Consider the following 25,338-nt stretch of genomic DNA (forward strand, 5'->3'; position numbering starts at 1 on the left):
GAATAGTTCCTATCCAATGCACAAGGAGTGAAGTAGTTTCCTTATAATTCTAATCCCATATAAAATTTTCTTTTATTATAAAAATAATGTTACACTTACGACATTTTCATACCACATCTATCCCATCATTTTAATATAAACAAAACTCGGCAACATACGTGAATTCTATTTCTATTGATAAGTGATACAAATGGTATAAAAAAATGTAGTAAGAATTGTTGCAGTCATATTTAGAATAAGAATGTGATTGTGTAAATCCTACGGAATCTGGGAAAGTATTATATATTCCTATTAGGATTAGATTACCTATTAAATGTTGTAATCCTAAAAAGAAGGTTTCCCCTTTCTATTACTATAAATAAATGCACAATATTTTAAATCAAACACACCTCATAATTAAATTAATCTCTCTTATCTCTCAATATTGTCAAACCTCTCTCTCTTTAAACCCTAAAATCGTTCAATCAAATAGCCTACAACGTGAATAACATTTTCGTTACGTAAAAGGCCATATATTGTTGAAAACGAGTGGGACAGAAAAGTCGTACAAGTCACCGCGCCACGCACTCGCCGGTTCCCAACACGCTCACACTCCCTCCCCTTCTCCGGCTTCTCCCTTCTCTCCTAAGCAAACGTAGCAAACAAACAAATCCCAATTTCCACCCAAATTTTCAATTCGATCAAAACTCACTCCGATCAAAATCCTCGCCTTCTCTTCTTCTCGCTCTTCTTCTCGGAATCTCAAATCTCAACCTTCCGAACCCGACCCGGTTCAAATTGCTGCGATGGTTCCACCGGCGGGTCCAAACCCACCGAACCCCCAAATGATTCAGCAGTTCCTGAGCTCCGTCCTCTCCCAGCGCGGCCCCTCCGCCCTCCCTTACTCCGAAGACACCAAGTGGCTCATCCGCACCCACCTCGTCTCTGTCACCTCCGCCTACGCTTCCCTCGAACCCAAAACGGCGACCTTCACCCACAACGACGGTCGCTCCGTCAACCTCCTCCAGGCCGACGGCACCATCCCCATGTCGTATCAGGGCCGTCACCTACAACATCCCCGTCATCATCTGGCTCATGGATTCCTACCCTCGCCAGCCGCCCTGCGTCTACGTCAACCCCACGCGCGACATGGTCATCAAGCGCCCTCACGCCCACGTCAACCCTTCCGGTTTGGTCGCCGTCCCCTACTTGCAGAACTGGGTCTACCCAAGCTCCAACCTCGTCGAGCTCGTCAAGAATCTCAGCGCCGTTTTCGCTCAGGACCCGCCGCTCTTCTCCCAGCGCAGGCCCAATCCCAATCCAAGCCCCAACCCTAATCCCAACCTTGGCCATTCTTCGTCGTCTGTGTCGAATTCGGGTTATTCGAGCTACTCGGGCTATTCTGGATCTTCCGGTTCGGTTAATCATGCCCGTCCGGCGATCCCGCCGAGGACGTATCCACCTTCACCTTATGGAAGTACCGGATCGTTTTCTCGGGTTCAGGCTGATGATCCGAACGATGTTTTCAAGCGGAATGCGATCAATAAGCTTGTGGAGATGGTGCACGGCGACATGGCAGGGTTGAGGAAGACGAGGGAGGCGGAAATTGAAGGCTTGTTCAATGCACAGGCGGTGCTGCGGCAGCGATCCGAGCAGGTCAACAAAGGGTTGAAAGAGATGGTGGATGAGAAAGAGGGTTTGGAGCAGCAGCTGCAGATGGTGCTTATGAATTCGGATGTTTTGGAGGCCTGGTTGAGAGAGAATGAGGGGAAGACTAGGGGGAGCTTGGATGGTGATGTGGACGATGCTTTCGAATGCATTGACCCGCTTTCGAAGCAGATGTTGGATTGTACAGCCTCTGATTTGGCGATTGAAGATGTTGTGTATTCTTTGGATAAGGCATTGCAGGATGGTTCAATAGCCATTGAGGAGTACTTGAAGAATGTGAGGTCATTGTCCCGCAAGCAGTTCTATCATCGCGCTACAGCTGCTAAAGTCAGGGCAGTGCAAATGCAGTCGCAGGTTGCGAATATGGCTTCCCGGCTTTCGCATTATGTTTCATCTTAGTAGAAATGGTATGGTTTCATGTTGGATTCTTGTGGAAGTATGTCAATGCTTTCTTGTTCTTCTTCTTTCGTTTCCAAATTTTTCTTTCACAATGTTTCTTTAGGGATGGTTTCTGTGGGAAATATATTGTTGTTCAATAAGTTCGCGATGGAAACTCATTTTTGCTCTAGATTTGTATATGAATATCAGATATAATCATCTCCTGAATTCTTACTTTTTAATGATATGCCTTTGGGTTTAATTTATGAAAGTTTTACTTTTCTTGTACTGTAAGTCCTGGGATGTGGATTTCTGTCACCGAAATTTATGCTGAAAAAATGGTTGTTGGTTAGGAACTCCTGAAAACAGTCTAGTGCAACTATGTTAAATTGAAGTACCTAATTAGCCTTTGATGAGTATCGGAAGAATGTGAGGTCTGTCCTGCAAGCAGTTGTACCATCGTGCTTCGGCTGCTAAAGTCAGGATAGTCCAAGTGCAATCACAGAATTTGGATTATGTTTCACAGCTTGAAGCATTAATTTGTTCTCATATTCCATTAGGCAGAGAACTTGTTGTTTGATGTAGGCGAGTGGTTACTGGAATACAATGACGTGCAGGATACTTGGAAAATCTGACTTCAATGGTGTGTTTCGAAGAAAAGTTAAATGCAGCTTTGTTAATGTGTTTTGCATCTGGTCTGTGGTTTGATCAGAGTTTGATGCTCGTAGTTTCGTTTGGAACATTGTAGCTTACATCTGGTCTGTGGAAATTAGAATTGGTGTTGATTTTTGAAGTTACATGCTCATAGTTTCGTTTGGAACATTGTAGCTTGTACTGTTAGGCTTTCTTGGTTAGGTTGCCATGGTCATAGGTACACAGCAGTGGCAGTGCGGTTCTCAGGCCGACAAGAGGAAGCATAACACTTGCCCAAAATTGAAAGAAGCAAAACCCTAAAGCATTTGCTTTTTAGCTCAGCTGCAAGTGAAAGCCGAGTCTCTTCAGTCTCGCTCAATCGAATAAGAGCAGCGCAGGCTTCATGTCCCAACCTTTGATCGTTCCTATGGCGAACATATTTTGTTGTGGTGCATGGGACCTCCCAAGGTATGCATAACGTTATGCGTTATCTTTCAAATGTCAATTTATATCATACAGTACAGTTTTGGTCAACACCTTTATTTCATGTGTCATTTGGGATAGCACGTAGCAGATGACAGTAAAACAATACAATATGCAACGAAATTAATCAAATCCCAGTGTCTTCCCCTTCTCGAATACTCGAATCAAATCACCCCGACCTTTCCAAAAGTCTACATTCTTGTCACCATTCTAATTTCCAAGAAACACTCCCAGGTCCCTCGGTGCATATCTTTTTCTTCTTCTAAACGTCAGACAAGCCTTCATCCACCTTGCAACACCAATATATGTACATGTCTGTGTGCGGTTGATACACGACAGATGAAAGAATATTACAACGTTTCTTTATAAAAGGCTGAACTCGCGGTCAAGATGAATCCTCAGTGCACCATGCTAATGTCTTTTGGAAACATAAAAGACCAAACCGGGGAACAAACATGTTTCGAGAGTATGACTCAACCATACCAAAGAGATCTTTTATACTTTGGTTGAGAGGCATGATTTTTCTTATATTGATCAAGGGACCGTTGAACGCAGTACGAACCGCGTGCACTTATTACCTGAAATTAAACAAGCACACGAGTAAGTTACATAATTCCTTGGACTTCAACATGGCTCTCAATTACTACTAAACTCTCCATTGGTACTTTCATACGGTGCTTCTAAGGATTGAACCATGGCTCTAGTGAACTGAAATGGACTATATCCACACGTCGATTTTCTAGTTGATCTATTTCTGTGCAACTACCAAACCATATTATGTCATGAGCCCAAAATAGTCGATTGACTGGCAAAACAAGCATCTAAGATGTACATAAGAAAATACCGAGGAGGCGAGGGACAATGCAAACATCCCAAACACATATCACAGGGTACGGGAGCCAGGAAGGCAATGCGATGGACAGTCGGAAACCCTTGCAGGCAAACTCTATATGCACAAGGCAAATTCTAAATGCAAACTTGATATACAATGTTTTTGAAGTTACCTCTCGAATTCTTCCAGACCCAAAACTCTGTAGCTTTGAAATCCATCCTTTGGATGACAAAAGGTGGTTTGCTTAGTCGGTAACAAACTATATCCATCTTCATCTGTGCAAATATCAAGACCACAAGCTCTACAAAGAGACTCCAAATCTGATTCCTGAAAAACCACATGCAGCTTTTACAACTTCAGAAAATAATAAATTTGTGTGATTAGCAAAATAATAATAATAATAATGATACATTTTCGTCGATCCCAGTTATTGATAGCCTACCGTCATCATCAAGAGCTTAGACAAGTGTGCCAGCGGATACGGATGAAGCTTGTATCCACCATTATTTATACACGAGACAGCAAGCGCTCGAACCTTTTAAGTTAAGAAACACAAGAAAGAAGAGTTAAATTTTATCATCACAAGCATTGAAGAATTACAGAGAGATGACTGAAATAAACTCTCACAAGGAAGGATCAATGTGGATTAGCCTTAAAACACTTAAACAAGACTCGGAACCTAAGATTAACAAAATCCGCGGTCCTAGAAAGACAGGTGAAAGTTATCCTACTGTTTTGTAGTGGTCAATAATACAAGAAACCAGCCCGAAAGCGAAATGATTACACTGTATATAATGGTTTAAAAGATTATAAAAAAAACATTTTAAACTTAATCAATTAGTTTCAACGACCTCTTACCTGATTGATATAAGGCTCGAGAATGCAGTATTGAAGATAAGATGCCTCAGCTGCTATAGTGCTTAAGAAACGCTTATAGTTGCCCATCCGGAAAAATCTGTTGCAGAAACAAATTATCTTTCTAATTTATACCCCATGCTAATGAAAACATTCACGCGTTGAAAAAGAACAAAAGCCTTTAATCATACTAATTCTCTCTAAACAAGAAATAACATTAAAGGGAAGTTAAATTACCGTAAAATCTTTCGAGAAAAGCACATTTCCTTCGATTTGATTAACAAGGAAGGCAAGTGAGAAAACCACCATGAAAGGGACTCTCCCTGGGACCAGAACAAACAATGTTCACATACATAGGACACAATACAAAACGGAAACCAAGAAGAAATAGAATGAATACACATAAAAATGCAATAGAGACAAACCATCGGTTGGCTGTTAGGACCAAGATGAAGCAGCACATAAAACGAACAAAACTCAGCTTCGTTTTCATATGTAGAATTGGAATGCCTATGTGCTTCATACAGATCAAATAGAGATGTCAAGGTCTTTGCAAGCTGTTCCATGTTGAGGTAATGGGTTGAAGAAGTATTTTGACTGCGACAACCTTGAAGCTTGCGAAGGGATATGATATGAAACTTGACCTGTACAATAAATACTGTAACTTAAAAACTATTTTGGCATTCCTAAAGGTTGAGAGTTCTATATTCATAACATTTTTGGTAATGCATATTTCTTTCAATATTTAAAAATCCATAATATTCTGAACTGGACGATAATTGATTTCACGACACATGGAAACAACCACATCAACAGATTTACATGTCTTTGAAATGAAACTATTAACTCCATACGGCATACTATGAAAACGAAGCTTCAAACATAGTGGCAGTTAAAAGGTTTTGCAGGATGGCCATACCATTTTCTCATACATGTGGATGACTTTATCGTTGACAACATTCTGCATGCTAAGATCCTGTCTTATCGACCTTGTTCGATCAAAGAGGAAGTCATGAACCACTTCAAAAGGATATTCTCTAGAATCAAACAAGTTTAAAAGGTAATTTAAGGTGTCTTCCAACACAGGGAGCGGCCGAACATCCGATGCTTCAACTTGTTTGTTAGACGTAGTTCTGAAAAACTAGCGGAAGAAGGAACGTGTTAGCTTCTTAAATTTGCAATACATTTGAATGAGTTGCAGCATTAAAGTTACAGGAAACAATCAGAAATTACGATTCTTCCAATCAACATAACCCTACAGTCGAAATCCATTCCCCTCACTGAAATCCTTGCATTCAGTTGATACTTAAGGTGCATTTGGTCGCACGAATTTGGCATCACGTAGTCATTTACTTGACATTTTACTTTGATGATATTGAACTTGGCGGCGTCATAATTCTAATTTGGAGAAGCTTAATTTTCATGCGGTATCCCAATCATTCACTTGCTGTCAAACCAACTTGATTAACGCTATACCCTAAGGCCTCGGCTGGTGTCTAGGATTGGATTGGAACAGATAATCCGCAATATTTAGGGTATGTTTGAATAAAGAAATGAAAAAGTGGCGTCCCAAATGACGGTAGAAGACGGATTACTCATTAAGGAAACTTATACTTCCATCCCATCCCAAAAATGGTAGGATTAGAAGGGATAAGTTCCCTTTATTTCCAACACCTTCACACCTCGACATTAACTCTGTTATCCATTCCAATCCGATCCAATCCGGTCCTTGATACCAAATGAGGCCTAAAGTATAAGCTTGTTGGGCACCCAAAACCCATCTTTGCATAAGAAAAAGATGAACTTAATGGATCATCAGAACAACTCAAAGTACCATTCCAAACAAAAAGGTTGGATTTTTCCCACTGATAATACTGATTTAAGTAATTATCCAATCGAATCAAGAGAAGAATAATAATACGAAGGTGTAATCATTTAATCTTACTTTTTTAACAGCGAGATCCGGAGATGATTGTCTTGGATTTCCATGCAGCCTCTCAAACACTGCTAAATCACGAAGCCGCTCACGCTGCGCCCTCTCTCCTTCCGGGCACATCAAGAGGCAAGTGCCCACTATGGCGGGAACGTCGGAATGGTTATCTACGGCGTCGTTCTGTGCTTTCTCAGTACCAGTTGCGCCTCTGCTCGAGGATTTAGCGGCTGCGGCGGAGGTCGAATTCGAAACGAACATGTTCGAGCGGCCACGCGTGGATTGGGAAGAAGAAACATTTCGACCACGCCCACGCCCTCGCCTCTCCATTTCCTTCTTTTTCTTCTTCTTCTTTCTCTCTCTCCTCGAGTTTTGGCACCAATCAGTACGCTGATCAAGTTTTTGTACCAATCAGCAAGCTGATCATGTTTTGGTAAATACCTGTTTCTTTTTGTCTGAAGTCAAAGTCTCTGCACTTCCTTGTTTTTGCACGCTCCAATTGCGTCATATGAAGCAAAATATTTTTCAATGGGCTTATATTTAGCAATAACTCAGGTTGTAACACTTTACTCTCTGTTACTCAAAAGACGTCGTTTTGCTTCTTTAAACTCAAAATTCACTCTGTTTTATCTTTGGAATTTTAAGTTTCAGAGAGTAAAGTAGTGATTTTTAAGTTACATTAAGTAAAGTGAAATCAAAATTGAATTGCTTTACTTTGCCCTGGAAAGCTTTGAGTTACAGGAGTAAAATGGTGAGCTTAGCTAAAAATAAGTCGTTTCAATAACCAATGTAACTCAAAACTACTCCCCTCCTCCCATACCAAGTAATTTTCTAGTTCATGAAACTTGACCACGCAAAAGGTGAGTAGGAGCTTCCCCTCGAAACACTTTGTGATCGATGTACAAAATTTTTTGTTTATCATTAAACTGCTCATATTTATAAATCACTACGTAAAATCATCTTTGCAAAAAATTAATAGAATATGAGATGGTTCAATCATCAAAATCAGAAAAAGCATTACAAACCGTTAATCTATTTTAACAGTTATTTGATTAAATAATCTTGATTTACAAAATGATTTATAATATAAACAGTTTCAATCACAAGTATGCAATTTTGTAAATTGACAACGAAGGGTTTTGAAGAGAAGTTTCTCACCATTCTTATGAGCCAAGAAGTGTTCATATTTTACACTTGGAACTTGATATTCGCTCTAATTTGGTCAAATTATGTCTTCTTCGTGAAAATATGGTTAAATATGAGAACTGCTATTAGCACTCCAAAAATCACATTCTATACTCCTCATAATGTATTTTTAATTCTAATTATAGAAAGTTTAGAGTGCTAAATGAGCTTTTTTGGAGTGTTAAATAACAATTCCATTAGATATAAGACCAATTATGTAGACGATTATTACGTTTAATCCATGCAATTTTGCTTCTCAATTTAGGTTCATTGACTTATGACCTAACTAAACAACTTTCCTATTTTATCATAATGAGTCATCATCATATTTTTAAGGAAGACGGAAAATAATGATGGTTGATCAACATGGACGGAAAGGAAGTGAGTCATATGTATGGAGGGTTATTCGGTCACTTGTACTTAAAAAAAGACATCGTACACTACAAATTCATAAAAACACAAGAAAAAAATTGTACAGGAGGATTGCATGATGACATTTGGAAAGCCAATAACAGCATTGAAATTAGACGTGGACATTCTGTCACCCGACACTTCAAAAACCGAAATCCTGCACTCCAAATTTATAAAAACACAAGCAAAAACTTGTACAGGAGGATTACCCGATGACATATTTGGAGAGCCAATAACAACACCGAAATGAAACGTGGATATTCCACAAAGAAACACATTTCCATTAACCAAATGAAACGTGATGCTGTTATAGAGATAAGAATCAAATTCAGCAAATACATTAAAAAAGAATGTAATAATTTGAAACCATTACTCCTTCATTCATACACATGAATTAATTATACGGTGGAAGCATCAGAGAGCTTAAAAGTCGAACAAATTGTAATCTATCTCCACATATGAGCTGCTATTGCTTTGCTACCAATTTTTTTTTCATGTTCATATGCTGTCCCAAGGCAACATCATATGCTACAGTACATTGTCAGGAATGATCACTGCACACGCACATCTATTGTCGAGCTACAAGCAAGAGGTTTGCGTGGAAAAAACCTACCTCAGTCAAAAATTCTCTCCCCTGTCGAGAACAGTAAAAATACTAAAGAACTGAAAATGCAGAGCAAACCCGGGATGAAGAACACCAATCTCCAGCTCTCTGGACTTGAAAGACTCGAATCAACACTTCTTGCTGCTTCAAGAAGTTTGCCGGTCAGATCAACTCCAATAATGCCAGCTAACGTACCAGCAGTGTTGGAAACTCCCATCACAATGCCTGCATATCTCGGGGCAATATCCATGTGGTTCACTGCAAAACCAGCTCTCCCAAGTGCCAAGAAACCCAGAGCAACAGAAGAGCAGAAGGACAGCTCCACTAGACGTTCTGAAGATGGGAATTGCCATCAGTGCAAGAGAAGCAACTATAAACCCCATGGTGTTCAAGAGCTTCCGCGTTCTAGTAACAGACAAGATTCTCTTTGTGACCAGGTGATCAGCAACCACCCCACCTATATTTGAGAAAATAAACATGTTGAGGTACGGCAACATCTTAGAAGAACCCATTTCCTGAAGGCTAAGCTGGAGGCCCAATTCAAAGTATGTCGGCAGCCAGTTCATTAACACATATAAAGCGTAGTGAAATGTGAAATTATTAACCACAATTGCCCAAACTGGCAAACTGAGTATAATTCTCTTCCATGGGATTTTCGCAGATCTGACGGAACTTCCTCCATTCTCTATTTTCAATTTATGACTTCCATTGATTGGCAACATTGACTCCCCAAAACCAGCAGCTGTGGCTTTTGGATGTTCTGAGCGAGGTGGGTCGCTGGCATACTTGAACCAAAGCAAAGACCACATGGCACCTAGTGCTGCCTCAGCAAGAAAGACATCCTGCGGGCCTCTATACTTTACAAGGCTTGGAAGAAAAAGCATTCCTGCAGCGGCACCTAGGTACATACCAGAAGTCGTAAGAGAAACAGATCTGGATCTTTCATGCGGTGGAACCCACTGTGCTAGAACTGTGTGGATTGAGGGGAATATAAAACCTTGTGCGACACCAACAAGCAACCGAGCAATTACCATGACAAAGACTCGATTGGGGTCCAAAGGGACCAATGCACAAGTAGCTGACCATAATACAAATGAAAGGAGAAGAACCTTCCTTCCCCCAATTTTCTGGGCTGCCCAGCCTCCAGGCACCTGTGAACAAGCATAGCCATAATAGAATGTAGAAAGAATTGTGCCTTTACTTGCTTGATTTACCCCAGCAGCATCAGCAGCAAAAGTGTACGCAATTGAAAACCCGACACGTTCTATATAGCAAACAGATGTGCAGATGAAGGTCAATATGACGACTATATAACGCTTTGGAAATTTCATCGTCCTCATACCTCACCTTTTGTGACCTTTATAAGTACTTAGCATAGCCAATATTGCCTTCCAAACCTTTTCGTATTTTTTTAGAAAAATCAACTTTGTCAATGTTATCAACTGTAGCTATTATGTCTGCTATCTTTAGGTGAGCTGACTTTTAACAGCTCACGTTTCTTACAAAAGTGGTTCAGAAGAGGAAGGCGGCAACTTCACAAGTATCACAAATCAATGCTTAGATATGTTGAATAATCTGCAGGAGGAAAAAGTGGTTTAGAAGAGAAAAGAAGCAGCTTCACAACTTGTTTGAACAGCAACAAAACAACATAGCATACCAAAAAAACCCAAAACCATTGTACAGGGGCTTCCAAGATCCAAGAAAGTGCTTTGTCAGTCAAAATTTCGACAGAGCCCTCTTCATTTTTTATGGCATTTCCCAAACTTATAGTAACTGTTAATCACTTCTATTAGTTCTATAATGTATACACGGACTCACACCCCTGGAATTCTTTATTGTTTGGGTGACCATGTTTTAAATAGAAAAACACATCGATGAATCAACAGCCTTGGCACTGTATTCATGTACAGCCAAGGAGGCAAATCTAGGAAAAATTGGCAATACATATATCCATGGAAGGATGCATGTAATTTTAGGGTCTCGACCAGTGTTTTAAAACACGAGCCTTGAGGCGCATCTAGGCGGCCTTCGAGGTGGGCCGGTAAGGAAAACGCCTATGCCCAGCGGGAGTAGGCCTAAACTCACCTAGGCGTGGTCAAGGCATGCCTGAGGCGTCAACTAAGGCCATTTTTAGGGTTATGGTTTTCCACCTACAATGGAGAATTTTTTTTAATTTTTATTTGATTGTTGATTATTATTCTATAATGTTGGATTTCGACTCTATTATTGATATATTACATGTATAATTAATAATTTTAGGTCCCGTGAGGCTTCGCCTCATGCCTCAAGGCTTTCGCCTAGGCGGGGCTATCCATGAAACGCCTTGGCTTCGTGTTCTTGACATAGATAGGGGGTTGAAGTGTATATCTTTCCCCCATATCAGGGTTTTGGCAAAATTTATCCCGAATTGGCGAACCCTAAATCTTAATTAACCTCATTGTGACCCAAGTAACCAAAATTATGCCCTAATTGCACTTATCCAGAAAATTTCCCTCAACTGATCATAAGGAATCCAAGACAATCATTGAGCAGACAGAAAACAAAAGAACTGACTCACCATTTGCAATTCTTTCATCTCTTTTCAGACCCTTTCCAGCCCATTTGTAGACCCGTGAATCATTGAGTTGCGAATCAATTCTTCCATCAGTTTGTGGGTGACCATTTTGGACCACCACCGTGTACAAATTAGAGACCTTCCACACAAAGATCAACACCCCAAAATTTGAACAGCAAAGAATTTCTTCTTAACTTGCATTTTTCAGCACTGAAGATAAGTGTGAATTTGTTAAAGACTCTGTCACTCTTTTTTCTCTCTATTTCCCTCTATTTTGGTCCCACTCTGTCACCCCCTCTCTTTGTTTCATGCATCATCACCCCAATTATGCATTGTTAGCATTTTTTTTTTTTTTTGTTTACTTTTGTGCCATATGCATGGCAACATACTTTATTGCTTTGGTTTACTAATGTATTGCCATCATTTATTCTATGTTAATTCCCAACTCTAATATATTGTATTGCCATGTTTAATAATTGATTGGACTCTTTGTTTTTTCTTTATTTGGTTAAGACTCTTTGTTTCCTTATCTACTAGCCAATTCTACTCAGAAACGTGAATTCCCGCAAATAATATATTTTGGGCAATCAAGAGTGAAAACTGAAGGCCTAAACTGCCTTGCGGTTGAAGCAATTCTGTACCCAATATAATTTCGTTGCAGACACTAAAAACATATCTAAAATATAACTATTAAGAGTGAAACAATACAGAGTCAGATATACACACAAAAGCAAGAAAAAGGTCAACAAAACCAACTTTAGGTTCCAAAATCAAAATCCTCAAACCCTATAAAAAAAAACAGAAATGCAGAATCTTAAGAACCTGAAGAAGGACAGACTATATTCCAAAGTGAAACTTTCCTGAAGCTGAAGTTGAAGCAAAATCCCAGTTTGGTCTGAAACTTCCTAAAAGTCTCTAAATTGAAAATCCAAAGAACTTACTTCCGGGTTCTTTTGTTCTCTCATTTGGATCTACATTTTGTAGGGGTGATCAAACCCGTTGGCCACTAAAAAGAACGAACATTCTATGATTGAACTAAAATGAAACCAGGTCAACTGAAACGCAAAATTCGAGAAGATCCAACATTTTTCAAGCATTTCACAGGACCCCAACCCAGATGTACAAACTCTCCTATGTATTTCTAAATCTTCAACTACATTATCAAGTCCAACAACACAATGTACATTCAAAATAAAAATCATACAAAGATCAATTGAAAACAAAAGGTCCCCACTTGATAATTCACAATTAAGACAACAATTGAATCCGTTAATTAGAACAATTTAGCAGATTAAAATCCCTAATTCCGAAATCCCCAAATCCAAATTCAGACGATAAAACTGAAACTAAATGGCAAGAAGAAGAGAAGTAAGGTCCTAGGAGGTTGAGAGATCGGAGCTACGGTGGCGCATTTAAATTTGAACAACCGTAAGAAGAAGAGGAGGAGGCGGAGAAGGAGTTACCAGTTAGAGAGTACAGCAGAGGAGAGGAGGGTGGAAACGCGGCGCATGGATCCGTGGAGGGGCTGAAGCACTGCTGACACTGCTGATGCGAGAAATTAGAAATTTGGACTCTTATGAGTCTTTTTTTTATGTCATACTTTCTTTTTGGATTTGAAAACTACCGGCTGCGGCACTTTTTACGGGAACTCGGGATATTTCACTGTTTTAAGTTTTAACCATGATTAAGATTTTAGCGATTAATTGTGTTTCTCAAAATGAGAATCTTATGCTAGCATCAACGTTAAATTGAATTAAATAGAATTTAGAATAAGGACGAAAGAAGGGTGTTTAAGACTATCATGTCCTGATTACGAAGTATATATGAAATTGAGCATATTAAAAATGTCACATTAGTACGTATTGAACAACTTGTACAAATAAACATAGTGGTGGGGTCTCTTCCACTTACATGCAACGCAAAAGAGTTTGCAAACTATGTTCAAAACCTCATCTAGAGGCACAACGCCGATAGGCTCCCAAAATGGAACTATTCACAAAATAAGACAATAAGATACATGGTTAATCTAATCACTAAGCGCTTAATTCTCCAACACCACTACTAAAGACACCTCCTACCTATCAACACTTGTCGACCTACAAAATCGCCATTTACACCGATGAAAATGGTTTACCAAGCAAAGCAAAAGCCGGATAATCCGTTCATCTATGAAGCTCGTATAAGTGACATATACGAATAAAAGGTGAATCGATCTCAGTTGTAAAATATTTTATAAATCTTTTGCTCATATAAAATAAATTCACTCACAAAACTCGTTCGAATCCAGAGTCATTCAATCATCTCATTTATATATATTAATAAAATATTACAACTAGCACAAATCACAACGTTCTGTATTCCAGACACACTCATGGATGTTGAGCCAATTCAGCTGTAGGTAGGAGCATTTACTGAAAAATAAAGATAAATTAAGCCTTTGTTCTACCAAGGCAAAGACTTGGGTTTACAAATTAATGAAAAGTTTCCTTATATCAAACTAAGCTGCAACAGAAATGTTCAAAATAATGTCCAGAACTTCCCATACCTATTGAATCTCAAACAGGGAAATTATCCCGTGAACGTTCTCGGTTGTCACAATATAAACAATCTCCATGCGAAGCCTCTGTCACTAATGACTACAAATAATCATATATCAATTTAAACGACGTTCCCTACAAAACCAAACTACTTCCTTCCCCTGCTCAGCCTCTGCAAGTGGTAATTGATGCTTCCCATTGACTTTCTGTTTTTGTTGCTCTGTAGCGAAAGAGTAGGGCGCATGAGGATAGACTTCAAGTAATGAAAAAAAAAAAAAAACAGATGCGAAATCCGAAAACAAAATTAAGATGCATAATCGAAAGGAGAACAACGGAAAATCTACCTGAGCCTCCATACAAGTACCCAAAAGTTCCTTCTGCTGACACACTTATCATCACAGAGCTGGTTAGCAGCCAGGCAGTTGAGAAATGCTATCATTTCCTTCATGCAAGGTTTGTGAAAAGTTCCAAATTTTTTTGGATTTATGTATACGGTACCAACTTTCCGACCCATTCTATAATTAAAACAACACCTTCATCTACATTATCAAGTACAACACCACCATGTCCATTCAAAATAAAATCATACAAGGATCAACTGAAAACAAAAGGTCCCCTTGATAATTCACAAAGCCACAGCACACAAATAACAATAATTGAATCACTTAATCGAATAATTCAGCAAATTAACTGAATCCCTAACTCCTAAATCCCCAAATTCGAATTCAGAAAACAAAAGTGAAATTAGATGGCGAAAAGAAGAGAAGTAGGAGCTAGGAGGTGGTGAGGTCAGAGGTTCGGTGGAGTGTTGAAATTTGAAGCAGCAGGAGGAGGAGGAGAAGGCGGCGGCGGAGGACTTACAGTTAGAGAGCAGAGGATACAAGAGGAGGCTGGAAAGGCGGCGCCTGGATCCGTGGAGCGGCCGAAGCACTGCACTGTCGAGATACTACTGATGAGATAAACTGTTATTCCCATTTTAAAATTTTTATTTTACAATTTAAATTTTTTATAATTAAAAAGGAAAATTCTTTTACAAGGGACGTAGAATAAGATATTTAGAATGTTAATAACAATTTTTTTTTAAATTATATTTATAAATTATGTGATGCGTAAGTAATGTCATGTTTTTGGTCCACAATCAAGAAGAGAAAAGCTTATATGAGTTTGGCTTGAATGATATGAGTGTTTTCACAGTTACATTCGGTTTTAACAACTATTAGATTTTTTTTTTTTGCAGAAAAAAAATCTAATAATTGTTAAAAAACCCAAAAAAAATCTAATAATGGTTTAACAACTTACTGCCTAACATTGAAAAATTTACGTATATTCAATTTTACGTAGCATTGAAAAATTTACCAACTTACTGCCTAACATTTTAATATTCAACTTAATACAAGAAATTTGGGACTTGTAGATTGATTAAGAACATTTCCACCTATTTTGAATGGCTAAAGAGTTGAGAGAGTTACTATTCACATGAATAATGAACTGCCTTAACAAAGATTATTTAACTCTAAAGATTAATTAACTCTTTACCCATTCTGAATAGTTTTAGACGTGGCAGTTACTATTCATAATGATTATTTTTATGTATAATCAATTATTTAATAATTATTCAATGGATAAGATTAATTTAGAATAGGTTGTTATAGCCTATAGTTGCGCTACGTGTCCACATTTTATTTTCCGTGATGGGAATCTTTTTATTAAATTTTTTTTTTTTAATTTTGGTGGATTTATTTGAAATTTTTTTGTACTTATAACGATTATTTGTTAGTTTTCATTTATCAAAAAACATAGATTGTTAGACTAAAGTTATTGTTCAAATCGAAAGGTCAGAAAAGTGTCACGTGAGAAATACCGTTTTATTCCAGCTTTTGACCAAATCCCACGTGGCATGTTCACATGAATGACGTCATACTGCCATGGCCGGACTTGAGTCTAGAAATGTTATTGCCTCAACCATGATTGCCAATTGCCAAGACTCATAATAATGGGTGAAGGGTGTATTGGCACCTTGCCATGTCTAAAAACAAAGGGTGGAAGTGATGGATTGCTAAACGACCATATTCCTAATGTTTTATAGTTATAGGTGCGAACCGGAAGAAGGAAACAGGCCAAATTTGTGGAACCAGTAAATAATGCAGAAAATTGACTTATTCATCTTTCGATTTGATTCAATTAGAGTTTTAATCATTGAACTAAAAATTTATGAGTATTAATCTTTTTTGTTTGCACATAATGCTATGATGATACCGTAATCTAGGGGTGGATTCAAAAAATCGAAACTGTAAAAATTCGAACCGAACACCGAACCAAAACTGAAAAACTAAAAATCGAAAAAAAAACGAACAAAAAAATTAAAAAACCCAACCGAACCGAACTTTTTGGTTCAGTTTCAATTTTAGAGGTTCAAAAACCGAACCAAACCAAACCAAATCGAATCCCTTTGCACTTTATGGATGTATGCCCATAATGTTTCTTTTGTGAAACTTTGTTACCAAGTTTGTAACTAAGCCTAACACTTTTTCAAGGAGCATACTTGGTTCGCTAGAAAGGATATTCCATTGGCTATAGAGAAAAGTTTTGAAAGGCTTTGGAACTTAAAAAAGCTTCTCATTTGTTTGCTTTTTGAATGGATGCAGTGATCATTTTTCTTTGCAATTGAGGTTGATAGAATATGATATATTTATACAATACAACTACCTTCCCACTTTCCCTATTTTCTTTTTATTAGTCTACCAATACAAAGCCTCTTTTCTAAATTCCATAATAAAAAAAAATCAAAAGTTTTATAAAATAAAATAAAAACCGAAACCGAACCGAACAAAATCAAATTGAAAAAAACCGAAAGAAAATCAAACCGAACCGAACTGAAGTTTTGGTTGATTTCGATTTTGGCAAAAAAACTGAACTGAATGAAACCGAACTCACCCCTAACTGTAATCTTGCCATGTAAATTGTTCTCATGAACTTGTCGTTTAATACTACCACTGTATGAATGAAGAAATTTAAGCTACTAAGGAATTCCAAATGACAGAATTTGATTTTTTAGAATTTAAGAATTTTCTAGTTTGGTTAAACCTAAAAGAAGAAAAGCTTACCGTTCCTGTGGTGGTGATACCCACTGGGTAGCCCAAAGCCGTCTATAGTACTAGAAAACGCCGAGGAATCACTATTGCAATCTGAATTTTATTTCCAACCACAACAGAACATTTCTGCACATTTGCAAAACAATCCCCAGCTTGAAAGAGGGTGATATACGTATAACACCAGAACCGAAGAAATATTGTTTGACCCAATTAAAACGTCCAATCGTTACAAAATTGAACTGCAAAGTCATCTAGATTGTCTTTGCAACTTGAGGTAGTGATTTGAGAAGGGACGCTGATGGCCTACGCAAGGTGTGATTGAGAAGGATCATTAGTGTCAAGAGAGTCAAAGCCCCGGCCTGATGCGCTGTGCCAAGCTCCACAGGGACATAGGACAGCAGTGTAGATATCCCCAGAGTGACCTACTCCAACACAAGCGTAATTGTATAAGGCAACGTTAACCAACATGATCATACTAAAAAAATCATTCGAAGGAGAACTTTGTTCTGATCTAAACAGAGAATAAAAATGAAAGGAAAGTTGGATTAACAGTTATACCTGAAGGCCAGCCATGCCAACAGCACTTCCAATCAAAGATCGAACTGCAGGATGGACGTCAAACTTCCTTGTTGACCACCACAAAGCACCGATTGAGAGCAAAGTTGCAGTTGCAAGGATGCGATGGTCAAGCTACAATTGGAAAAGAAAAAAAATTTATTCATAACAATTGTTGCAAATATAGATGTGGAGCTACAATAATGAAATGCTGATAGCTATAACTATTCATCTTCAAGAAACTGATATACAAAATAAAATTTAACAATTCTATAATTTCACAAAGCACAGTCACCTAAAGAAACAAATTTACAACAAAACACAATATACGCTCACAAAAAAAGCAGAGGCTAGTTTTTCGTGAAGGAAAAAAAACTCAAAATAAGGCCTCTTTCCAATTATTTGATTTTTATATTTTTGTAATGCTTTAATTTTCCTCATCATTATAAAAGCAGCCTAGGAGCTAACATAAAGAAATAATGAAATATTAAGGTGCAAAATCCAAAATAAATTGTATTCTTTGGCCATAGAAGAGACCTGCACAGTAGATGTATTCTCGAAGAAGTTTCGGATGAGTGGCTTCATTTCAAACACATCCTCTGGGATCCATGTATCCCCCATCTTTGGAAAAGTATTATAGGCATGCCCCTGTACATAGAAGAATATATATATATATATATATATATGTAATCTCCAACTTTGGAAAAGACGCATATCATCTATTTAGTTGACATGCGAAATTCAAGAAGATGAACAACAATTACATACAGCATCATTCCCGGCAACAAATGCTCCTGAGACAGCAGTTACTCCAACAAGTAAGCTTACAGGGAGAGCAAGTCGCTTCACCTTTGCTGCCCCACGTACCCAAGCTAGAGATTCAGCAGGTGGTTCGGGCATGACAACAGAAAGACCAGTCCATAAAAGGCCACAATATATAGCAAAGGCTGAAGTAAGATGAGCTGCAAGACGGTAAGGGCTTACTCTTGGCTGAGCATACTCAGATGGTGGCTCCTGTGAGAGACATAATTATTTGAAGATCCATCTTTAACTACATTCCAATCCAAACCAAATAAACAAATAAACATATATCTAACCTCTAAACCACTTTTAACCATCCACCAGCCAATTAAACCCTGCCCAGCACCAAGGGCAAAAAGAGTCGAGAGTCTCGCTCCAAGCTGTAAGGTAATATACCCCTTACGAAGAAAATATGAGAATGGCAAGGCAAACATAATACCCAGTGCCCTTCCCCACATACGATGTGCATATTCCATCCAATAGATAAATTTGAAATCGTCAATACTCATCCCTCGATTTACACTGCAGTCAAGAACCAGGTAACATCACAAGGGTCCATAAGAACTTCAACCACTATTCAAAACAACATAAATTATGTAATTAGTCAATCCTACAAATCTGGGTAAACACAAAATACAAAATGCTAGAAGTCCTTAAAAGCTACATATATTTTGTTTTAACATCAGTAAGGAAATGATTGCATCTGCGCCAACTTCAGTAATTCCGGAAGGCTTTTAATGTGCAGTATTGTTTTCAGTTTACACTAACCGCTTATACTCAGGGGACTGCTTGTACTTCTCAAACTCAAGCAGCCAATCCTCATCTGAGAGAGGTGGGAGACCCCCAGTAAATTTCCAATCAGTCATTGAAAGACCAGATCGTGTAAGTCGTGTAATACCACCAAGTATCACCATACTAAAAACCCATGCAGCAGAGCCAAAAAGCCAAATGCCAACCATTTTCTGAGCATGAGGTCCTCCATTTACAAGAAGCTTCAATCCCTCCTTATTTTGAATGCCTACAGAAGCCACAGTGGACATATTCCTTATAGATGGTACATAGTTACCCTGAAAATGGCATAAGAAATTACCTTTTTATTTAGGTACATTAATGCATGCATTGATTATGGAAAACAGAGTTACTTCAAAACAGTGATATCAAAACCATAGAAATTAAAGATTAAAAGCAAGGGACTTCAATGATATGCTACAACCGACTTCCATAGAAATTAAAGATTAAAAGCAAGGGACTTCAATGATATGCTAAGACCGACTTCCGTGACTCTAACTTGAACATACTTGGGTAGTCACAATGCCTATTATATTTTAGGTTCCCCCTCCTCAAATGCACTGTTTAATATAGACTATAGTATACACAGCAATCAAGGGCCATTAGTCCCAGACAACGTAAACATTCTTGAGAGTTTTTTACCACAGTAACATAGATGTAGGTGCTCCGGATTCATTATGTATTACAAATCTTCTTTTTTACAATATGGAGGCTATAATAATCTACTCTAGCTTTAAAGCACTTGTGCAGCAATGTAAATATTCACTTATTTTCATGCATTGGTCGACCTTCTAGACGAAACGTCCTTAACCCGGAAAGCAGACACCCAACTCCTCCAATTTTATATCTAGTACATGCTTATTTCAAGACTTAATAATTCCAATCACAATCACTATATTTCCTCGTTGGTTACATTTCCAGTAGGACCCTATTCTTCAACACTCAAAATCAATCTCTAAATCAACTCCTCAACAGCTGACAGTAAAATTCTCGAAAAAAATTCACTGCATAAATAAAATTCTCAATTCTCAATCACCAAATAGTAGCTTTTTTTTCATTCGAATTCACTTTCAGAAAATAAATTGAACAAAAGCAAAACAAGGAGACAAAAGAACCTTGGGCAAGGATCGAAAGCCATCCAAGCATTTCCTTGTGACTCCCGTTGAGAGTAATCTGAAGGACTCCTTGTTCAGAACCCTAGACGACATCGTTCCTCTGATATTGTACAGAGCCTTGCCATTGTTCTTCAAAAACAACCCTACCACTCGACTCCGAAACATTTCTCTCTCAGCTCTCTTAAGGTCTGTTTGGATGGGGGTTTTGATAACTCCAAAGGATTTCTGCAAATAATATATTCTGGGTAGTCAGAAGTGGTAACTAAAGGCCTAAACTGCCTCGCAATTGAAGCAATTTAGTACCCAACAGAATTTGTTTGCAGAGAGAAAAACATATGTAAAATATAATATTAAGATTAAAACAATATCGAGTCAGATATCTACATCAACTTAATGTTCTTAATCAATGAAGAAAGCAGGAAAAGGTCACAAACACAAGGGGTGACCAAAAAGCAAAAAAAAAAATATTAAAAAAAAAAAAAACTTGGAACTTGGAAGGACAGATTATATTCCAAGGTGAAACTTTCCTGAAGCTGAAATTGAAGCAAAATTAGTTTGGTCTAGAAATTCCTAAAATCTCTAAATTGAAAATCCAAAGAATTTTCTTCCGGGTCTCTCATTCGCGTCTACATTTTGTACGGGTGATCAACCCCGTAAGCAGTCCACTAAAAAGAACGAACATTCTATGATTGAACTGAACTGTGCAGGTTAAGATGAAACCAGGTCAACTGAAACCCATAAACCCAGAAGAAGACGCAACATTTTTCGAACCATTTCACAGATGCTGTAGAAACCTCTGACTGGCACATACTACATCTTAAACTACATTATCAAAGCAACCACACACAATGTCCATTGAAAATAAATATATCAAATATCAATTAAGAACAATGAGTGCACTCGATCATTCATAGAGCCACAGCTCAGAAAGACATTATTTAAATCCGTAAATCAAAATATAGCAAATTAATTGAATCTTAATTCCTGAATCCCTAAGTTAGAATAACAAGCAGAAGAAGAAGGAGGAAGAGGACTTACAGTTGGATCAGCGGAACCCTAAACCCTAAACCCTCTTTCCTACGCGTTGCCCCTATTTTTGTATCACGTTGGTTGGGATCGCACAATTAAGGAGAGAATCGAGAGTTAACGTGTTGATCGGGTAATAGGTAGGTGGCTGGCGAAATGGAAAGGGAAAGGGGAGTGAGCAGGGCAGCGGCTGTGCCGGTGTGGTACGTGGTTGCAAAGAATGGAGGAACAGAGGACACGACAGCGTTTAATTTAAAGAATGAGGGACCTATTTGCAAATACCCAATAAATACAAGGATCCGAGCCTCTACATTTACAAATGATTTGAAAGAACTTTTGAAATGACTATGAGCATGTTTTAGAAAAATTATTTCTAAGTTCAGAAGCACTTAAAGCGCTTTCTATAAAAAAAAAAAAATGTGCTTTCCATAATTCACTTAACTTTTTACTTAAAATTGGTTTAAAAATAACGATAGATATATTTGCTCTAGCTGGCATAAGATGAACCTAATATCTTTGTTCATTTCATCTGCATCTAACTTTCTAAACGTTTTAGCACATAGTTGCTGGAAGGAACTGAGACAAACATACAATCATCTCAACAACCTTGGGGTCCAAGTAGGCTGAATACCAATTGGAAGGAGTTGAGGTAGTAAGGCATGAGAGTGATGACTCTTCAAACCCAACAGTGTTCCAGTGTCCATTTTAACGTGCCTTGATATATTGCTAGCATACTAAAAATTCCACACCTTGGAGCCACTTCAGTAACACATACTTCCATCTAGCTTGAAAGTATAATTGGCATTCTTTTTCATGTATTAACCATTGACTAATGTAGGTTAGAGGTTGGATCTTATCCCCATTGCTTGGTGCCAATACGAGTCTTCATAATGTCCTTCGATTTTCCTTCGATAGGCAAATTCATTCTTGCCATATTGTCACAAACATTCTTATCAATATGCATGAGATCAACAATGTGTTGGAAATTCAATTCTCCAATGGACATGTCGTACGTTTGTACACCATTTGTGCAAAAATCTATCAATTCATCAATCAACAGCTGCAAATAAACATCAATGGAATTACCACTAAGGGCAAGTTATAAGGAAGAACAATCACCGTCCAAATGTTGTGCTCATTCGAAAAAATTCTTAAACGGAATGAAGTAATCAAAAGCAAGTCCTAATCTAACATTTCTTGGCTCTACGGCAAAACCGGATAAATTTGATCAAATTCTTTCCACAGTTTGCCATTGATCGATTGCTGCAGAACATCATTATCAACGCAGAACATCATTATCAACATGTTCATCCTTATGCCACCTTATATCACGTGTAGTGTGGGTCGACATGACAAACTTTGTAATCTTGACTTAAAAGGAAAATAATGCAACACCTTGTTTGTAATCTTGTTTTTTCAATATCTCAACTCATTGCACTTGGGACAATTATTTAACTTATTGAATTTATCATAAAACAATACACAATTTTTCTTGCATGCATGGATCTTGTCATATCCCAACTGCAAGATCTCATTTGAGCTAGAATGATTTACAGGCAATACATTTGATTTCGAAAGCATACGTTTAACAAACCCCTTTGTCGTATCGTAGTTCCAATTGGTCATATTACACTTTATTTTCATGTGCATCAACTCTACAACCGCTGTTAGGATGTTAAATATTCATAACTAGGTATAATTATCGATGTGCTTCCATCAACATTTTATTGTACTTCTCGAAACCTGTGGACAAGCGAAGCATTAGGGAAATCATCATTCAATATGTCCATCACTTGGTCACCATCAACACGACTAGATGAAGATGATTCATGCCCTAACTGTCCCACTGTCTAAAGACGTTGATATTGTAATGGCTGATTTTTCATGATAAGTCTAGTTGAAGTAAGTGTGTTCCATGTCATTCATAAGCAAATGATATCGGACTTTGTTTAGTGTCATCCAAATAGTTGTTTTATTACACACAATGATACCTCATACAATTCTGGGCATTGACATGGTTGCTTGCAAATTGAATAAAGTTGTCAATCCCATCCAAATATTGGTTATTTATATCTAGCAACTTAATAACTCTTTGTCCATTGTGTTTTTTTTTCAAAGAATTTACTCATCATAATGATTTGATATATGCTTAAATTCACATAATCAACATATATTTCAATAATACAAACTCGTTAAAATGTACTTGATGCTGAAATATGGCCTTAAACATATGAAACCATCGTTGCGTCATTAATATATATCTTGACTAGAGAATCATCCATCGATTAAGAAGTATGTACATATGTGTGTGTATATATATCAATTAGTAAAATAGTTCCTCATATTTGCAGACAATAATTTTCCTCAAAATACGATCAAATCTGACCTTCATCCATTTGATGATCCATACCTACAGAAACAACAGTCTCATTAATATTTTCAAGTGCTGTTAACATTTATTCTAAACTTGAAATCACTGACATGTTCCATGGCTCCAAATTGTGACTAGTTTTTGGCATTGATGATTCAATAGCTTCCTGCTGTTCCTAGCCGTCGATGGTTTAGCAACTTCCTGGATTTTTTTTTTGATGAAAATCAGTAATTCTGGCTATCAATGCTACAATTAACAATATTTTTCTCCTTTTATCGATGGTAGCCTTCCCTATTATTAGTGCTACCATTATCCTTTTCTTTCCCATCTTTTTTAAGTTTATCAATTGCAAAGCAGAGAATGTCATAGATAAAATTCTCTACGTCAATCTTAAGTCGATGACCACACTTGAATTATATCATTAACAAAAAGTTTATTCTTTTTTCTCTATAGTCTTCCTTCAATCACTATTTAACATATATAAAAAGCTTCTTGTGGACTTGTACTTGGTAAAACCTAATTCATCATGCATCTTCAAATTATGATCACTTATTTTCACTCCTACTGATCCACATAGCTTCAATCTTAGTCGTGTTGTTCACTGAAAAATTTCTTATCAACCACTTGATTCTCTAGTATTGAGAGATAGTCGTGATGAACATTCAAATCAATAGTGAAAATTTTCTTCTGTATTACTAATTTCACCTGAGATTCACACAAAAAGTGAATCATGTCTTAAATTCTATTAGCAACCCGAGCAACGAAAAAGGAATCGATAAAGATGGTCACATGTTCACTCTCTGATGTTTTCCTATGACTTCTTCAACTCAATTACTTTCTCTTCGTAATATATTATATATTAATCTTCATCATTGCTGCCTCCGAAACCATGATTTCTGCCTTTTCGATAGTCGTAAACCCTAGTAAAGTACCAGCACAAGCAACTTTTTCTTCATCATGATTGATTAATTTTGTTTTCAAATTGAATAACATCCGTCAAAACTGTTAAAAAATCGATTTCTTCATTCCAGTCTCTTGTCACTGGTTTAAACTCTTCCAAAATTCTATTAAGAGACTCAAAATTACGCTTGTGAGTCTTTTCCCTATCTTCATGACTCATCATCATATAAGTCTTGTTCTTCAGTTCCTTGAAACTGAAGAAAACACAGTTATTAATTGATTAATTTCTAAAACAAAGAATTGAAAGATGATCAAATAATGTTATTTGGAAAAAAAAATTTGAGATAGATTCTTGGCGATATAGGCAAGGTTATTTTCTTGGTAAACAACCAAAAGAATTAGGTATTCATACAGCCACAAGAATTATGATATACTTAATGATAACTTTTCTATTCTTATTTCACCTGGATTGTAATTAAATCATCTAATTATAGATTTTTAGTAAACATTGTTAAGATATTTTCTTATCTTATCCTTAAAATTTGTTCTTTTTCTTATGTAGTATAAGTTCATACGAATTAATTCAAATGAAGTCTAAAGATAAATTGATGCTAGAACATGATCTTAAAATTATGAAATT

At 37.4% G+C, this 25,338-nt stretch overlaps 4 protein-coding genes and 1 non-coding gene across 6 annotated transcripts; 1 reads left to right on the plus strand and 4 right to left on the minus strand.

Moving 5' to 3' along the window:
• The first annotated feature begins 724 nt into the window (after positions 1-724).
• On the plus strand, positions 725-2,287 carry LOC125471850 (protein ELC-like). Its single transcript, XM_048572706.1, is given in 2 exon segments — positions 725-1,040; positions 1,042-2,287. Coding segments are annotated over 2 exon segments (1,260 nt in total). The 5' UTR covers positions 725-785; the 3' UTR covers positions 2,047-2,287.
• An 840-nt stretch (positions 2,288-3,127) lies between these two features.
• LOC103946181 (SAC3 family protein C) lies at positions 3,128-7,224 on the minus strand. The gene is made up of 8 exons (XM_009356836.3): positions 6,774-7,224; positions 5,748-5,969; positions 5,254-5,472; positions 5,066-5,151; positions 4,832-4,928; positions 4,416-4,508; positions 4,146-4,300; positions 3,128-3,719 (listed from the first exon to the last, which is right to left on the minus strand). The coding sequence occupies exons 1-8, from the start codon at positions 7,086-7,088 to the stop codon at positions 3,716-3,718; spliced, it is 1,191 nt and encodes a 396-aa protein (XP_009355111.2). The 5' UTR covers positions 7,089-7,224; the 3' UTR covers positions 3,128-3,715.
• A 1,446-nt stretch (positions 7,225-8,670) lies between these two features.
• On the minus strand, positions 8,671-12,968 carry LOC103946183 (probable anion transporter 5). Its single transcript, XM_018647223.2, is given in 3 exon segments — positions 8,671-9,268; positions 9,270-10,533; positions 11,516-12,968. Coding segments are annotated over 2 exon segments (1,329 nt in total). The 5' UTR covers positions 10,299-10,533; positions 11,516-12,968; the 3' UTR covers positions 8,671-8,968.
• Positions 12,969-13,919: 951 nt separating this feature from the next.
• LOC103946182 lies at positions 13,920-15,026 on the minus strand. Its single transcript, XR_007253979.1, has 2 exons — positions 14,394-15,026; positions 13,920-14,269 (listed from the first exon to the last, which is right to left on the minus strand). It is a non-coding gene; the product is annotated as an uncharacterized LOC103946182 (transcript).
• A 2,195-nt stretch (positions 15,027-17,221) lies between these two features.
• On the minus strand, positions 17,222-21,656 carry LOC103946185 (cytochrome c oxidase assembly protein COX15). Of its 2 annotated transcripts, none has more exons than XM_048572807.1 (8): positions 21,440-21,656; positions 20,402-20,626; positions 19,266-19,515; positions 18,794-19,019; positions 18,465-18,710; positions 18,234-18,344; positions 17,700-17,831; positions 17,222-17,563 (listed from the first exon to the last, which is right to left on the minus strand). In XM_048572807.1, exons 2-8 carry the CDS (start codon positions 20,430-20,432, stop codon positions 17,393-17,395), a joined length of 1,167 nt encoding a protein of 388 aa, XP_048428764.1. In that variant the 5' UTR covers positions 20,433-20,626; positions 21,440-21,656; the 3' UTR covers positions 17,222-17,392. The 2 variants fall into 2 exon arrangements, with proteins under 2 accessions (XP_048428764.1, XP_009355115.2); XM_009356840.3 differs by having other exon boundaries at positions 19,266-19,564.
• Between the last annotated feature and the right edge of the window lie 3,682 nt (positions 21,657-25,338).

The sequence above is a fragment of a genome, unplaced genomic scaffold, assembly GCF_019419815.1.
Source record: "Pyrus x bretschneideri cultivar Hongxiangsu unplaced genomic scaffold, Pyrus_bretschneideri_v1 Contig62, whole genome shotgun sequence".
In the NCBI taxonomy this organism is placed as follows: Eukaryota; Viridiplantae; Streptophyta; class Magnoliopsida; order Rosales; family Rosaceae; genus Pyrus; species Pyrus x bretschneideri.